The 17,492-nt window shown below is 46.5% G+C and overlaps 2 protein-coding genes across 4 annotated transcripts in view; one reads left to right on the top strand and one right to left on the bottom strand.

Moving 5' to 3' along the window:
* The window catches only part of LOC117190511 (lamin-C-like), a 128,072-nt gene that overhangs the window by 7,714 nt on the left and 102,866 nt on the right, over nucleotides 1–17,492 (bottom strand). The window contains exon 1 of one of the 3 annotated variants that reach the window (XM_033395580.1): nucleotides 2,751–3,180. The exons of the other annotated variants lie outside the window; for them this stretch is intronic. Within the exon in view, the coding sequence (XP_033251471.1) occupies nucleotides 2,751–2,779 (29 nt within the window). The 5' untranslated portion in view covers nucleotides 2,780–3,180. Of the gene's footprint in view, nucleotides 1–2,750; nucleotides 3,181–17,492 lie in introns of those variants that run through there. 3 annotated transcript variants of the gene reach the window in all.
* The window catches only part of LOC117190510 (exostosin-1-like), a 253,608-nt gene that overhangs the window by 212,928 nt on the left and 23,188 nt on the right, over nucleotides 1–17,492 (top strand). The gene's annotated exons all lie outside the window — the stretch shown is intronic.

Below are 17,492 nucleotides of genomic sequence, written 5' to 3'. Positions count from 1 at the left end.
TAGCCGAGTCGATTGAGCCCTGTCTGTCTGTCCGTCTGTCCGTCCGTCCGTCTGTACGTCCCCTTCAGCGCCTAGTGCTCAAAGACTATAAGAGCTGGAGCAACGATGTTTTGGACCCAGACTTCTGTGATATGTCACTGCTACAAAAATATTTCAAAACTTCGTCCCGCCCACTTCCGCCCCCACAAAGGACGAAAATCTGTGGCATCCACAATTTTAAAGATATGAGAAAACCAAAAACGTAGAATTGTAGAGAATGACCATATCTTTAAGACTGCGGAATCTGAATTGGATCGTATCATTATTATAGCCAGCATCAAGAAAACAATTTCATTTTTTCTCGCCCTGTCTCTCTCTAACACACACGTAGCATAGGCGGCTTTGCTTAGAGTAAAACATTAGCGCCTAGATCTCAGAGACTACCAAATTTGGTATCCACACTCCTAATATATCGGACCGAAAATTTCGCCACACCCCCTTCCGCCCCCGCAAAGGACGAAAATCTGGGGATATTCAAAAATCTCAGAGACTATTAAGGCTAGAGTAACCAAATTTGGTATCCGCACTCCTGTTAGATCTTACTATAAAACGTGTATCTCAAAATTTCGCCCCACCCCCTTCCGCCCACACAAAGGACGAAAATCTGTTGCATCCACAATATTGCACATTCGAGAAAACTAAAAACGCAGAATCATAGATAATGATCATATATATCAGATTGCTGAATCTGGATCAGATCAGATTATTTTTATAGCCAAAAGGAACAAATCAATTTGCACTGGCTACGCAGCACCCCCTCGTTATTATTTAGTATAGATGAGTGACCTATGTTCTGGGGTACCCATTGTTCAGAGTCCAGATTGCCAGATATATCCATCGGACTATGCTTGGGTTCATGCCCCACTTTAGGCCGATAGCTTTTTTGCAAGTATAGAGTGCTGTCGTTGCCTTCCTCACTCTATCCTTGACATTCAGGTTCCAGCTAAGCTTTTTGTCAATTACCAACCCTAAGTAACTGGCACTGTCGCTGAAGGAGAGCCTGTATCCGTTTAGTGTTGGGGGGTTGAGGGGCGGGACCTTGTATTTTTTTGTGAATAACACGAGTTCCGTTTTCGAGGGATTTAGTCCCAATCCGCGCGATTCTGTCCATTCGGACAATCGAGCAAGCTTTGCGGTCATTAGGTCGCATAGTGTTTGGGGGTATTTCCCCGCAAAGATAATTGCAACGTCATCCGCGTATGCCACTACTTTACAGCCCCCCTCTTCCAGGTCGCATAGAATCTTATTGACTGCAATGTTCCATAGAAGAGGAGACAGAACTCCCCCTTGCGGGGTTTCTCTGTTGACATACCTTGACTGGGTGGACGATCCCATCGATGATGTCACCGTCCTGCGTATGAGCAATTGATCAATGAGCATCACCAAGTGACGGTCCACCCCCAGGTCAGTCAGGGCTTCTGTAATGGCGCCCGGTGTGACGTTGTTGAAGGCTCCCTCGATATCGAGAAAAGCTATTAGTGAGTATTCTTTGAGATGCAGGGATTTTTCTACACTCGAGATCACTTCGTGAAGTGCCGTTTCCGTGGATTTTCCTTTCCGGTAGGCATGCTGCGCACTTGAGTACAGCTGGGGACTTATGGTAGTCCGTAATTGTAACCCGATAAGTCTCTCAAAGGTTTTAAGTAGGAAAGACGATAAACTGATTGGTCTAAAGTCTTTCGGGGTTGAGTGTGAGGCTTTGCCTGCTTTAGGGATGAAAACTATCCTAGCCTTAAGCCACGCTTGCGGTATTGTACATACCGCCAGTATCTTCCTGAAGATACTATGTAGCCAGTTGATGGCCGTCTCCCCGGCCTTCTGAAGTTGGGCCGGGATTACCTGGTCCGGGCCTGGCGATTTAAACGGGTTGAAGCTGTTTACTGCCCAACTTATGTTCCGTTTTGTAAGGATATGGTCCATCGATTCTACCGATCCCTCTCCTGGGAGGTGTGACGGCTCGGTGGATGTGCATCCGGGGAAATGCGTGTCGAGCAGAATGTGTAGGGACTCCTCACTAGAGTTGGTCCACGTGCCATCATTCTTTTTGAGGTAACCTACCGAGGGGGTAGTTTTTGAGAGAACTTTCCGGAGTCTTGCGGCCTCCGAAGTTTCCTCGATTTCGGAGCAAAATTTTTGCCAGGAGGCTCTTTTAGCCTTCCTCGTTTCCTTTTTGTATAGTGCTAGACTGGTTTTATAGTCTGCCCAGTGAGTATCCTCCTTAGTTCTTGTGGCTCTATTGAATAGAGTCCTACAAGTTCTACGAAGGGTGTCTAGTTGCTTAGACCACCAGGGGGGTTTCTTTTTCCCCCTTGGTCTGGTAGAAGGGCATGCTGCCTTGAAGGCTTTGTTGCACGCATCCGTAAACCTGTTCACAAGACGGTTTAGGTTGTCTTCAGTGTTCGGGCAATTAGGGGCGTTAGGAGGGAGTAGCTCCTCCAGGGTTGTGTTATATTTTTCCCAGTTGGCTTTTCTGGGGTTGATATAGTCGGTTGGTTTGGGAATATCGAAGGATAATATCGTCTCGATATACCTGTGGTCCGAGAAGGAGTGGTCTCCTAGGACTCTCCAACTCTTGATTGTGTCCAGCAGTTTGCTTGACACTAGCGTTAGGTCAATTACCTCCTGCCGATTTTTAATTATAAATGTGGGGTCGTTACCCCGATTGCATATGAATAAATTTGAGTTCAGGATGAAGCTGAACAGTGACTCACCCCTTACATTCGAGTCCGTGCTCCCCCATTGGGTGTGGTGGGCGTTGGCATCGCAACCTATAAGTAGGTCTTTGTCCGTCCTTTTGCTGTCGCTGGCTATTTTGCGAACAAGGTCGTTCGGAGGATCATCCTCCTCGTGGGCCATATAGGACGCCACCAGCCTGAGATGATTCCCTTTTAGTTCTAGGCTTGCCGCCGTGTTATCGCCATCGCTAGCAAGTATGCAGGTACGGATTTTACCTTCATTTTGGGATACAATGATCTTGTATTCCCTCGTCCCCAATCCACAGACCTTGCCTCCTACCACCCAAGGCTCCTGGATCAGGACTACGTCGGCTCCGCTTGCGTCTAGGCGGAGTATGAGAGCAGCCGATGCTGCTTTACAGTGGTGGAGATTTATTTGAAGGATCCTTAGGACCATCTTCAAGATTCTCCACCACCGTGATGTCCGCGACCGAGTCATCTGAGACTCTCTCTCGGCACATTGACTCAAAGTCGAGCATCAGCTCTGTCTCTGAGAAGAAGCCTTCCTGGTCTGGCTCCAGCTCGTCGTCAGGCGCTTCGATCTCCGCAGCGACATCCTGCACGTCTGGCTTGACGACAGGAAGCGCCGCGGCCGCCGCGTCACCTTGATGGTGACCGAGCTGAAGCCGAAGTTTATTTATTTATTTATTTATTAAATTAACAAATTATCTGTTAATAATGGTACTTAGTTACTAAAGGCAGAAAAAGATAAGTTAAAAGTTAGCTAAATTTAAATGATTATAAATATTGCATGCAATTAGTTTAAGAGACAGTTCAGGGGATAGGGTTAGACAGAGGGAGTTATAATTATGGCATAAAACCCTAAAAGGTTAATGATCAGCATAATTAGACCTACATATGGGTAGACGGATAGGCCTAAAAGTACGGGTAGGTCTGGATGGAACGGCCAAGTCAATCTGACCCAAGAGAGTTTGGGAGTCAACAGTCCCAAGAAGGAGCTTGTGCACGAACATTACGCCATTGCATATTCTGCGATGGTGCAACGACGGCAGGTCAATAAGATTTAGCCTAGACCGGTAGGGTGGCAAGATTCTTCCCGAGTCCCAGTTAAAGTTCCGAAGGGCAAAAATTAAAAATTGCTTTTGCACGGATTCAATAACAGCCTGCTGCTCTTTATACTGCGGGCTCCACACACAAGAACAATACTCCAATATAGGACGTACTAACGAGATGTACAGTTGTTTCGTAACGTACGGGTCGTCAAACTCCTTGGACCAACGCTTGATGAACGCTAAAACACCCTTAGCTTTATTTACAGTTGCAGCTATATGGGTGTTGAAACACATCTTATGATCAAAAAGGACTCCGAGGTCATTTGAACTCGAAATTCGCTCAAGGACATGATTTCCTAGAACATATGAGACAAAATGAGGAGCGCGACGGTAAAATGTCATAAGTTTGCATTTGGAAAGGTTCAGAAAAAGAAGATTAGTTGAACACCACAATAGTAGTTCACTTAGATCAAGTTGAAGGCGTGTGTGCAAATACCAATCAGAGTAAGAAAGACAGATTTTGACATCATCAGCATACATTAGTGTAGTAGAGTATGTTATAACTTGAGGAAGGTCGTTCACAAATAAAATAAACAGAAGCGGGCCCAGATGACTTCCCTGTGGCACACCTGAAGTAACATTAACAGTATTTGACAACACGTTAGAAAACAAAACACGTTGAGTACGGTTAGAGAGATAGGACAAAATCCAATCTAGAAGATTCGTTGGGAACCCTAATAAGGAGAGCTTTTGAATAAGCAGAGCATGGTTCACAGAATCGAATGCCTTGCTGAAGTCCGTAAAAACTACATCCGTCTGCAAACCAATTTGAAAACCACGGTGGATTAGGTTAGAAAACTCAAGAAGGTTAGTCGATGTTGAACGATGTCTGAAAAAACCGTGTTGCGACGGAGATATCAAGCTGCAACAAAGATGTTGCAGTTGCCGGGTGACCAGGAACTCAAGAAGCTTCGGGATGGCGGAAAGCTTTGCGATACCACGATAGTTTTCAATGTTTGATCTTGAACCTTTTTTGTGAAGCGGAATGATGTAGGACTCATTCCAAATTACTGGGAGACAAGACTGTTCCAAGGAGAGGTTGAAGAGAAAGGTCAAGGGCTTGCAAAGGGACTGGGCACAGTGTTTTAAGATGCAACTTGGTACCTTATCTGGACCCGCAGAAAACGATATGTCCATAGATGACAAACCTTCAAGAACAACGCTTTCCTCGAAAAAGGGCAGAAAAATACTGTTAGCTTGAGGTAGCTGGTACGGATACGGAGTGGATGCGTTGTAAATATGAGACGAGTACGTTGTTTGGAAAAAGTTAGCGAATAAATTTGCAATACCAACAGCAGAAGCTTCTGTTTTGTTCTGGTAATGAAGGGACGGAGGAAAAACGTTTGACTTGCGCTTAGAATTAACGAACGAATAGAATTTTTTAGGATCACTACGAAAATTACTACTACATTGTGAAAGGTAATGATTATAACACTGACTATTGACGGCAAGGAACAGAGAGCGAGCGGAGGAGTATAGAGCTAAGGCCAACGTGGAGCCCGACTTCTGGTACTTTTTATAGAGCCGGGATTTATTATTTTTTAAGTATGACAAATACTTGGAGAACCAGGGAGGCTTGGACGATACAGGTACAGTGATATCTGGAACAAACGTATTAAGGGCGGAGTAAATAGAACTATAAAACGAGTTAACAGTTGCATCTATGTTCGGTAATGAATAAAGAAACGACCAATCAACACGCGAGAGATGTAGATCTAAATCAATAAAGTTTGTTTTGCGAAAACACTTTATGTGACAAGGAGCCATGGAACTGTCAGCACCTCCAGATTGTGTACACTCCAGTGATATCAACAAAGTTGGATGGTAAGGATCTTCAGGGAGAGATATTGGGCTTGCTCTAGATACAGTAGCAAGAGAACCATCGTTAACAAAAACGAGGTCAAGAAGTCTGTCCCTAATGTTTTTAACGGCATTAATTTGGACAAGGGAAATATCCGTTAGCCCATTGATAAAGTCATTATGGCAATTGGGAAACAACAGGTTAGCGTCATTACAAGGCAGCCAAGAAAGAAATGGGAGGTTAAAGTCCCCCATGACAATAATTCGATCATTGCACCCTAATGTAGAAACAACATTATTAATTGCTGAAAGGTGGTGTAAGTAAAGCTCAGCATCAGACCTGGGAGGAATGTAAGAGCAGGTTAAATAGAAAAATGCGGAGCCAACACGAACTTTGACTGCAACAAATTCAATTCCATGAATGTTATTGAATGGGAATAACTCAGATGAGAAAACAGATTTAACTGCAATCAGAACCCCACCTGCAAAAGATGGGCGGTCCATTCTATAAATAGTGTAACTATCAATGAAAATTTCGTGATCATTGACAGAGGAGTTAAGCCAGGTTTCGGTAAACGCGATGGCATCGAAATCAAAGGACGCGCTATTAGTATGAATTTGACGCAACTTTCCCAGCAAACTGCGAACGTTCTGATAGTGCATGGAAAAATAGTACATTAGTTTTTTGGAGCATGTTCGGTAATTCTTGGATTCGAGTTCGAATCTTTGAGAAGGAACTCATGCACAATTGTATGCTCAGGCCATATTGACGGTTCTAGAGAACAGGATAGTAAAGAATCAGGGAGAAGAATTTTAAATGATGATATGTTGCGCTTATGTTTAAATGAAAATTTAGTCACAACTATATCAACAGGCGAAGTGTTAAGTTTAGTGGCAAGATGTTGTTTAACATCCTCCGTTGTAGCCTCAGGAATAAGACGAGAAACAAATATTGCTTTCCGAGGGACCACTGCTTTAAGTTGAAGTCCCGAGCGAGATCGAGATGGTGGAGCCACACCTAAAAGAGATCTCGGTACAAGGGCAGAGGAATTGGCAGCAATGGCTGTAGCAGGAATTGGAGTAGGAATTGCAGCAGGAATTGGAGCAGGAATTGGAGCAGGAATTGGAGCAGGAATTGGCAAGACGTCGTCAGCAACCAGCACACCCGCACTAGGAGCACTCACCGCGTCAGAAGTGACGGTCACAGAAACTGCAGGGATGGGATTGATGCTGTTGGGGAGTTGGGTGCTCGAAGGAAGCACATTGCTCGGTGTAAAGAACTCCGGAGCCACCGTTGGCGGATTTACAGACAACGGCGTGGCATGCCTACACGGAAATGCTTCCGATGGATGAAGGTGGGAGGCAGGCGTACCAATCGGATTAGGTTGCAAGAGATTGGTATCATTATGCGGAATTTTCCGTCTAGGCGATTCGCTCAAGAGTTTGAGCCCAAGAAACTGTGATTCAAGGGCAAGAAATTTCTCGTTGAGAGCCACAAATTGTTTCCGGACATCCAGAAACCCAGTTCGAGTCTGTCTCATAAATGTGCGCATTTCGGCCTCAATCTCCCGACAAGCCAGACATGACCAAGACAGGCCCATGCGTTTCGAGATCAGATCATTCAGCCGGCCAAAATTTCCACCACCAGCACATTTTATGTGGGCAAAATTGTCGCACAGCCAGCAGCTAAGAAATGAATCACCAATGATAACACCACCGAATTCACATTTCTTTGCACTACAAACGATTGCCATTATTGACAGCAGTAGAATCACTGTGCACGAATAATAAGAGAACGGAGTGAGATCGCAGGTAAAGTAGGAGAGCAGACAGCAGAGCGAGCCAGACAATCAGCTGCAGCGGCAATAATTCAAAGCAGATGATCCAACGAAGTGCAGAAAACGAGCGGTAAACTCACCAAAGCAGAGACACAAAAGAAAAGTCCACAGAGAGGGAGAGTGTAGGCAATCCAGAGAGAGTGAGAGCAACAATGCGAGAAGCCCGCGTATGCTCACGAGAGAGGGTGGGCGATGCAAACGCTGATGCGCGAGAACAGTGCACACCGAAGAAGCGATAACGAAAAGCAGACTGGGCAAAAAACAATAACAAATTGCCTGCACGAGTCCGATGTGTTACGTTGCAATATTGAATTTATATTAAACACTTGTTTACAAACAAAACACTGGTGGTTAACACAAAGTAGAATCAAATTAAAGAGATGCGATAATAAATCAAAACAAAGACACAACAATGTTGTATGATATTTAGGCAAAGGGCGGAGAATGCGGGAGCAAGAAAAAAACACAACCGGCTTAAGCAAGAGCTAGAAGCGAATTAGCTCTCCTTTTGCTGCCTCTATCGGGGCCAGCGACTCTTTATTGAGAACGAGCACTGCCTGGTTAGTCGGCCCTTGTGTCGTCTCAACCTTGGCTACCTTCCAATCTGAGGTTGGTAGTCCTGGGTTGCATCTCTGCAGCATCTTGAGGATGCGTTCTGGCTCCTTAAAGGTAGCCGGCACCCAAATTCTGGCCCTCGGTCTGCTGGGCACCTCGCTCCAGTCGACTGCGACGAGTTTCGCCCCAGCATAGACCTCGCCGACCTGCGCTACCGCCGCTTTATAAAGCTTTACAGAGCGCTCGTCTTCGCAGGCAATTATCTTAACATTGCCCTGGAACCACCCCATGTCCGTGCAGACTGGCGGAGGTCCAGGGTCTTTGTCGAGGAGTTCGAAGCAGCGGTCGGCCAGTGCCGCTTCCACCCACTTCCACTGACTCCTTGGGATTCTACCCTCTGCGCTGCCTCTGTCGAGGACACCAATTAGCGTCCTCTCCTTGGCAATCTGCGCAAAGGAGACATTTGGCAGCACTCTAGAGCGCTTTGCTACCGGTCCCGGTGTCTCCTGCGAGCGTTGCCTCTTGGCTTGGGGAGCCACCTTTTTCTGTTCTAAGGTGAACTCCGGGAGCACGGCAGAAGCCCATTCCACCTTCTTCAGCCAGTCGGCTGATGGGCTGGCTTCACTGCTGGCGTTTTGCCGACGGAGTATGTGACCTGCACTCCTCTTTTCGGCATATGTGTAGCGTCTGGCTTGGGCGCTTGTCGACGGCAAGTCAACCACCCCCTCCGCTTTACCAGAAGGTCGGGCAGCCGCAATATTGCTTAGCTTTCCTTCCAAGGTGTCAGCTTCGGGAGTTACCTTGCCACCCACACCGGATTCGGGATGGGACCCCCTCGGGTTCGCACAGGCACCTTCCACCTTGCAGGTATTCCCTACTATAGAGCCGGTTGGGCCAGGCCTTTGGGCCGCTGCCTTTCCGAGCTTGGGATTGCTCCCAGTTGGCATTTGGGGAGCGCCGCACTCATTTGTTTTTATACCCGATACTCAAAATGAGTATTGGGGTATATTAGATTTGTGGTAAAAGTGGATGTGTGTAACGTCCAGAAGGAATCGTTTCCGACCCCATAAAGTATATATATTCTTGATCAGCATCAATAGCCGAGTCGATTGAGCCCTGTCTGTCTGTCCGTGCGTCCGTCTGTCTGTCCCCTTCAGCGCCTAGTGCTCAAAGACTATAAGAGCTAGAGCAACGATGTTTTGGATCCAGACTTCTGTGATATGTCACTGCTACAAAAATATTTCAAAACTTTGTCCCGCCCACTTCCGCCTCCACAAGGGACGAAAATCTGTGGCATCCACAATTTTAAAGATATGAGAAAACCAAAAACGTAGAATTGTAGAGAATGACCATATCTTTAAGACTGCGGAATCTGAATTGGATCGTATCATTATTATAGCCAGCATCAAGAAAACAATTTCATTTTTTCTCTCCCTGTCTCTCTCTAACACACACGTAGCATAGGCGGCTTTGCTTAGAGTAAAACATTAGCGCCTAGATCTCAGAGACTACAAAAGCTAGAGCAACCAAATTTGGTATCCACACTCCTAATATATCGGACCGAGACGAGTTTGTTTCAAAATTTCGCCACACCCCCTTCCGCCCCCGCAAAGGACGAAAATCTGGGGATATTCAAAAATCTCAGAGACTATTAGGCTAGAGTAACCAAATTTGGTATCCGCACTCCTGTTAGATCTCACTATAAAACGTGTATCTCAAAGTTTCGCCCCACCCCCTTCCGCCCACACAAAGAACGAAAATCTTTTGCATCCACAATATTGCACATTCGAGAAAACTAAAAACGCAGAATCATAGATAATGACCATATCTATCAGATTGCTGAATCTGGATCAGATCAGATCATTTTTATAGCCAATAGGAACAAATCAATTTGCAGTGGCTACGCAGCGCCCGACGTCACGCTCAGACTGATTTTCTGTCTCTCTCGCACGCACTCTTTGTCGTGTCGTTTAATATTAGCGGCGTCTGCCGGAGGAGAGCCATACTGACTTAGTATCGGGTATAACCGTAGAGTTGCGGTGTCCGCAGCAACTCACAACGTTCCCCTTGTTATACCCGATACTCAAAATGAGTATTGGGGTATATTAGATTTGTGGTAAAAGTGGATGTGTGTAACGTCCAGAAGGAATCGTTTCCGACCCCATAAAGTATATATATTCTTGATCAGCATCAATAGCCGAGTCGATTGAGCCCTGTCTGTCTGTCCGTCTGTCCGTCCGTCCGTCCGTCCGTCCCCTTCAGCGCCGAGTGCTCAAAGACTATAAGAGCTATTGCAACGATGTTTTGGATCCAGACTTCTGTGATATGTCACTGCTACAAAAATATTTCAAAACTTCGCCCCGCCCACTTCCGCCCCCACAAAAGACGAAAATCTGTGGCATCCACATTTTCAAACATACGATAAAACCAAAAACGCAGAATCGTAGTGGATGACTATGTGTTCTAGAGTGTAAAATCTCAACCAGATCGTATAATTATTATAGCCAGAATCAAGAAAACAATTTCACTCTTTCTCGCTCTGTCTCTCTCTAACACACAGGTTTCATGGTCGGTTTTGCCAATTGCAAAATATGAGTTCAAGGATCTCAGAACCCATAAGAGCTAGAGCAACCAAATTTGGTATCCACACCCCTGTGATATCGGACCTTGACCGTTTCGTGTCCAAATTTCGCCACACCCCCTTCCGCCCCCGCAAAGGAGGAAAATCTCTGGCATCCACAAATCTCAGAGACTATTAAGGCTAGAGTAACCAAATTTGGTATCCGCACTTTTGTTAGATCTCACTATAAAACGTGTATCTCAGAATTTCGCCCACCCCCTTCCGCCCCCACAAAGAACGAAAATCTGTTGCATCCACAATATTGCACATTCGAGAAAACTAAAAACGCAGAATCATAGATAATGACCATATATATCAGATTGCTGAATCTGGATTAGATCAGATCATTTTTATAGCCAATAGGATAGCCACCGCAACTCTACAGTTACACCCGATACTTAGTCAGTATGGCTCTCCTCCGGCAGACGCCGCTAATCTTAAACGACACGACAAAGAGTGCGTGCGAGAGAGACAGAAAATCAGTCTGAGCGTGACGTCGGGCTCTTCTTGCTTTTGGCTACAAAAATGATCCGATCTGATCTAGATTCAGCAATCTGATAGATATGGTCGTTATCTATGATTCTGCGTTTTTAGTTTTCTCGAATCTGCAATATTGTGGATGCAACAGATTTTCGTCCTTTGTGGGGGCGGAAGGGGGTGGGCGAAATTCTGAGATACACGTTTTATTGTAAGATCTAACAAAAGTGCGGATACCAAATTTGGTTACTCTAGCCTTAATAGTCTCTGAGATTTGTGGATGCCCCAGATTTTCGTCCTTTGCGGGGGCGGAAGGGGGTGTGGCGAAATTTGGACACGAAACGGTCAAGGTCCGATATCACAGGAGTGTGGAAACCAAATTTGGTTGCTCTGGCTCTTATAGGTTCTGAGATCCTTGAACTCATATTTTGCAATTGGCAAAACCGACCATGAAACCTGTGTGTTAGAGGGAGACAGAGCGAGAAAGAATGAAATTGTTTTCTTGATTCTGGCTATAATCATTATACGATCTGGTTCAGATTTTGCACTGTAAAAGATATAGTCATCTTCCACGATTCTGCGTTTTTGGTTTTATCGTATCTTGAAAAATGTGGATGCCACAGATTTTCGTCCTTTGTGGGGGCGGAAGTGGGCGGGGCGAAGTTTTGAAATATTTTGAAATGTAGCAGTAAAATATCACAGAAGTCTGGATCCAAAACATCGTTGCTCTAGCTCTTATAGTCTTTGAGCACTAGGCGCTGAAGGGGACGGACAGACGGACGAACAGACGGACAGACGGACGGACGGACGGACGGACAGACAGACATGGCTCAATCGACTCGGCTATTGATGCTGATCAAGAATATATATACGTTATGGGGTCGGAAACGATTCCTTCTGGACGTTACACACATCCACTTTTACCACAAATCTAATATACCCCAATACTCATTTTGAGTATCGGGTATAAAAACGGCATTCTTTTCTGTGATTATTTGTACTGGTTTATTATCTAATCTGATTTAATTTATACTTAACGAGGGGGAACGTTGTGAGTTGCTGCGGACACCGCAACTCAACAGTCATACCCGATACTAAGTCAGTATGGCTCTCCTCCGGCAGACGCCGCTAATTTTAAACGACACGACAAAGAGTGCGTGCGAGAGAGACAGAAAATCAGTCTGAGCGTGACGTCGGGCGCTGCGTAGCCACTGCAAATTGATTTGTTCCTATTGGCTATAAAAATGATCTGATCTGATCCAGATTCAGCAATCTGATAGATATGGTCATTATCTATGATTCTGCGTTTTTAGTTTTCTCGAATGTGCAATATTGTGGATGCAACAGATTTTCGTCCTTTGTGTGGGCGGAAGGGGGTGGGGTAAAATTTTGAGATACACGTTTTATAGTCAGATCTAACTGGAGTGCAACTACCAAATTTGGTTACTCTAGCCTTAATAGTCTCTGAGATTTTTGAATATCCCCAGATTTTCGTCCTTTGCGTGGGCGGAAGGGGGTGTGGCGAAATTTTGAAACAAACTCGTCTCGGTCCGATATATTAGGAGTGTGGTTTGGTTGCTCTAGCTTTTGTGGTCTCTGAGATCTAGGCGCTAATGTTTTACTCTAAGCAAAGCCGCCTATGCTACGTGTGTGTTAGAGAGAGACAGGGCGAGAAAAAATTAAATTGTTTTCTTGATGCTGGCTATAATAATAATACGATCCAATTCAGATTCCGCAGTCTTAAAGATATGGTCATTCTCTACAATTCTACGTTTTTGGTTTTCTCATATCTTTAAAATTGTGGATGCCACAGATTTTCGTCCCTTGTGGAGGCGGAAGTGGGCGGGACAAAGTTTTGAAATATTTTTGTAGCAGTGACATATCACAGAAGTCTGGATCCAAAACATCATTGCTCTAGCTCTTATAGTCTTTGAGCACTAGGCGCTGAAGGGGACGGACAGACGGACGCACGGACAGACAGACAGGGCTCAATCGACTCGGCTATTGATGCTGATCAAGAATATATATACTTTATGGGGTCGGAAACGATTCCTTCTGGACGTTACACACATCCACTTTTACCACAAATCTAATATACCCCAATACTCATTTTGAGTATCGGGTATAAAAACAAATGAGTGCGGCGCTCCCCAAATGCCAACTGGGAGCAATCCCAAGCTCGGAAAGGCAGCGGCCCAAAGGCCTGGCCCAACCGGTTCTATAGTAGGGAATACCTGCAAGGTGGAAGGTGCCTGTGCGAACCCGAGGGGGTCCCATCCCGAATCCGGTGTGGGTGGCAAGGTAACTCCCGAAGCTGACACCTTGGAAGGAAAGCTAAGCAATATTGCGGCTGCCCGACCTTCTGGTAAAGCGGAGGGGGTGGTTGACTTGCCGTCGACAAGCGCCCAAGCCAGACGCTACACATATGCCGAAAAGAGGAGTGCAGGTCACATACTCCGTCGGCAAAACGCCAGCAGTGAAGCCAGCCCATCAGCCGACTGGCTGAAGAAGGTGGAATGGGCTTCTGCCGTGCTCCCGGAGTTCACCTTAGAACAGAAAAAGGTGGCTCCCCAAGCCAAGAGGCAACGCTCGCAGGAGACACCGGGACCGGTAGCAAAGCGCTCTAGAGTGCTGCCAAATGTCTCCTTTGCGCAGATTGCCAAGGAGAGGACGCTAATTGGTGTCCTCGACAGAGGCAGCGCAGAGGGTAGAATCCCAAGGAGTCAGTGGAAGTGGGTGGAAGCGGCACTGGCCGACCGCTGCTTCGAACTCCTCGACAAAGACCCTGGACCTCCGCCAGTCTGCACGGACATGGGGTGGTTCCAGGGCAATGTTAAGATAATTGCCTGCGAAGACGAGCGCTCTGTAAAGCTTTATAAAGCGGCGGTAGCGCAGGTCGGCGAGGTCTATGCTGGGGCGAAACTCGTCGCAGTCGACTGGAGCGAGGTGCCCAGCAGACCGAGGGCCAGAATTTGGGTGCCGGCTACCTTTAAGGAGCCAGAACGCATCCTCAAGATGCTGCAGAGATGCAACCCAGGACTACCAACCTCAGATTGGAAGGTAGCCAAGGTTGAGACGACACAAGGGCCGACTAACCAGGCAGTGCTCGTTCTCAATAAAGAGTCGCTGGCCCCGATAGAGGCAGCAAAAGGAGAGCTAAACTTCGGCTTCAGCTCGGTCACCATCAAGGTGACGCGGCGGCCGCGGCGCTTCCTGTCGTCAAGCCAGACGTGCAGGATGTCGCTGCGGAGATCGAAGCGCCTGACGACGAGCTGGAGCCAGACCAGGAAGGCTTCTTCTCAGAGACAGAGCTGATGCTCGACTTTGAGTCAATGTGCCGAGAGAGCGTCTCAGATGACTCGGACGCGGACATCACGGTGGTGGAGAATCTTGAAGATGGTCCTAAGGATCCTTCAAATAAATCTCCACCACTGTAAAGCAGCATCGGCTGCTCTCATACTCCGCCTAGACGCAAGCGGAGCCGACGTAGTCCTGATCCAGGAGCCTTGGGTGGTAGGAGGCAAGGTCTGTGGATTGGGGACGAGGGAATACAAGATCATTGTATCCCAAAATGAAGGTAAAATCCGTACCTGCATACTTGCTAGCGATGGCGATAACACGGCGGCAAGCCTAGAACTAAAAGGGAATCATCTCAGGCTGGTGGCGTCCTATATGGCCCACGAGGAGGATGATCCTCCGAACGACCTTGTTCGCAAAATAGCCAGCGACAGCGAAAGGACGGACAAAGACCTACTTATAGGTTGCGATGCCAACGCCCACCACACCCAATGGGGGAGCACGGACTCGAATGTAAGGGGTGAGTCACTGTTCAGCTTCATCCTGAACTCAAATTTATTCATACAGCAATCGGGGTAACGACCCCACATTTATAATTAAAAATCGGCAGGAGGTAATTGACCTCACGCTAGTGTCAAGCAAACTGCTGGACACAATCAAGAGTTGGAGAGTCCTAGGAGACCACTCCTTCTCGGACCACAGGTATATCGAGACGATATTATCCTTCGATATTCCCAAACCACCCGACTATATCAACCCCAGAAAAGCCAACTGGGAAAAATATAACACAACCCTGGAGGAGCTACTCCCTCCTAACGCCCCTAATTGCCCGAACACTGAAGACAACCTAAACCGTCTTGTGAACAGGTTTACGGATGCGTGCAACAAAGCCTTCAAGGCAGCATGCCCTTCTACCAGACCAAGGGGGAAAAAGAAACCCCCCTGGTGGTCTAAGCAACTAGACACCCTTCGTAGAACTTGTAGGACTCTATTCAATAGAGCCACAAGAACTAAGGAGGATACTCACTGGGCAGACTATAAAACCAGTCTAGCACTATACAAAAAGGAAACGAGGAAGGCTAAAAGAGCCTCCTGGCAAAAATTTTGCTCCGAAATCGAGGAAACTTCGGAGGCCGCAAGACTCCGGAAAGTTCTCTCAAAAACTACCCCCTCGGTAGGTTACCTCAAAAAGAATGATGGCACGTGGACCAACTCTAGTGAGGAGTCCCTACACATTCTGCTCGACACGCATTTCCCCGGATGCACATCCACCGAGCCGTCACACCTCCCAGGAGAGGGATCGGTAGAATCGATGGACCATATCCTTACAAAACGGAACATAAGTTGGGCAGTAAACAGCTTCAACCCGTTTAAATCGCCAGGCCCGGACCAGGTAATCCCGGCCCAACTTCAGAAGGCCGGGGAGACGGCCATCAACTGGCTACATAGTATCTTCAGGAAGATACTGGCGGTATGTACAATACCGCAAGCGTGGCTTAAGGCTAGGATAGTTTTCATCCCTAAAGCAGGCAAAGCCTCACACTCAACCCCGAAAGACTTTAGACCAATCAGTTTATCGTCTTTCCTACTTAAAACCTTTGAGAGACTTATCGGGTTACAATTACGGACTACCATAAGTCCCCAGCTGTACTCAAGTGCGCAGCATGCCTACCGGAAAGGAAAATCCACGGAAACGGCACTTCACGAAGTGATCTCGAGTGTAGAAAAATCCCTGCATCTCAAAGAATACTCACTAATAGCTTTTCTCGATATCGAGGGAGCCTTCAACAACGTCACACCGGGCGCCATTACAGAAGCCCTGACTGACCTGGGGGTGGACCGTCACTTGGTGATGCTCATTGATCAATTGCTCATACGCAGGACGGTGACATAATCGATGGGATCGTCCACCCAGTCAAGGTATGTCAACAGAGGAACCCCGCAAGGGGGAGTTCTGTCTCCTCTTCTATGGAACATTGCAGTCAATAAGATTCTATGCGACCTGGAAGAGGGGGGCTGTAAAGTAGTGGCATACGCGGATGACGTTGCAATTATCTTTGCGGGGAAATACCCCCAAACACTATGCGACCTAATGACCGCAAAGCTTGCTCGATTGTCCGAATGGACAGAATCGCGCGGATTGGGACTAAATCCCTCGAAAACGGAACTCGTGTTATTCACAAAAAAATACAAGGTCCCGCCCCTCAACCCCCCAACACTAAACGGATACAGGCTCTCCTTCAGCGACAGTGCCAGTTACTTAGGGTTGGTAATTGACAAAAAGCTTAGCTGGAACCTGAATGTCAAGGATAGAGTGAGGAAGGCAACGACAGCACTCTATACTTGCAAAAAAGCTATCGGCCTAAAGTGGGGCATGAACCCAAGCATAGTCCGATGGATATATCTGGCAATCTGGACTCTGAACAATGGGTACCCCAGAACATAGGTCACTCATCTATACTAAATAATAACGAGGGGGTGCTGCGTAGCCAGTGCAAATTGATTTGTTCCTTTTGGCTATAAAAATAATCTGATCTGATCCAGATTCAGCAATCTGATATATATGATCATTATCTATGATTCTGCGTTTTTAGTTTTCTCGAATGTGCAATATTGTGGATGCAACAGATTTTCGTCCTTTGTGTGGGCGGAAGGGGGTGGGGCGAAATTTTGAGATACACGTTTTATAGTAAGATCTAACAGGAGTGCGGATACCAAATTTGGTTACTCTAGCCTTAATAGTCTCTGAGATTTTTGAATATCCCCAGATTTTCGTCCTTTGCGGGGGCGGAAGGGGGTGTGGCGAAATTTTCGGTCCGATATATTAGGAGTGTGGATACCAAATTTGGTAGTCTCTGAGATCTAGGCGCTAATGTTTTACTCTAAGCAAAGCCGCCTATGCTACGTGTGTGTTAGAGAGAGACAGGGCGAGAAAAAATGAAATTGTTTTCTTGATGCTGGCTATAATAATGATACGATCCAATTCAGATTCCGCAGTCTTAAAGATATGGTCATTCTCTACAATTCTACGTTTTTGGTTTTCTCATATCTTTAAAAT

Source organism: Drosophila miranda (genome assembly GCF_003369915.1).
Source record: "Drosophila miranda strain MSH22 chromosome Y unlocalized genomic scaffold, D.miranda_PacBio2.1 Contig_Y1_pilon, whole genome shotgun sequence".
NCBI lineage: Eukaryota > Metazoa > Arthropoda > Insecta > Diptera > Drosophilidae > Drosophila > Drosophila miranda.
This window is presented reverse-complemented; position numbering and strand designations above follow the sequence as displayed.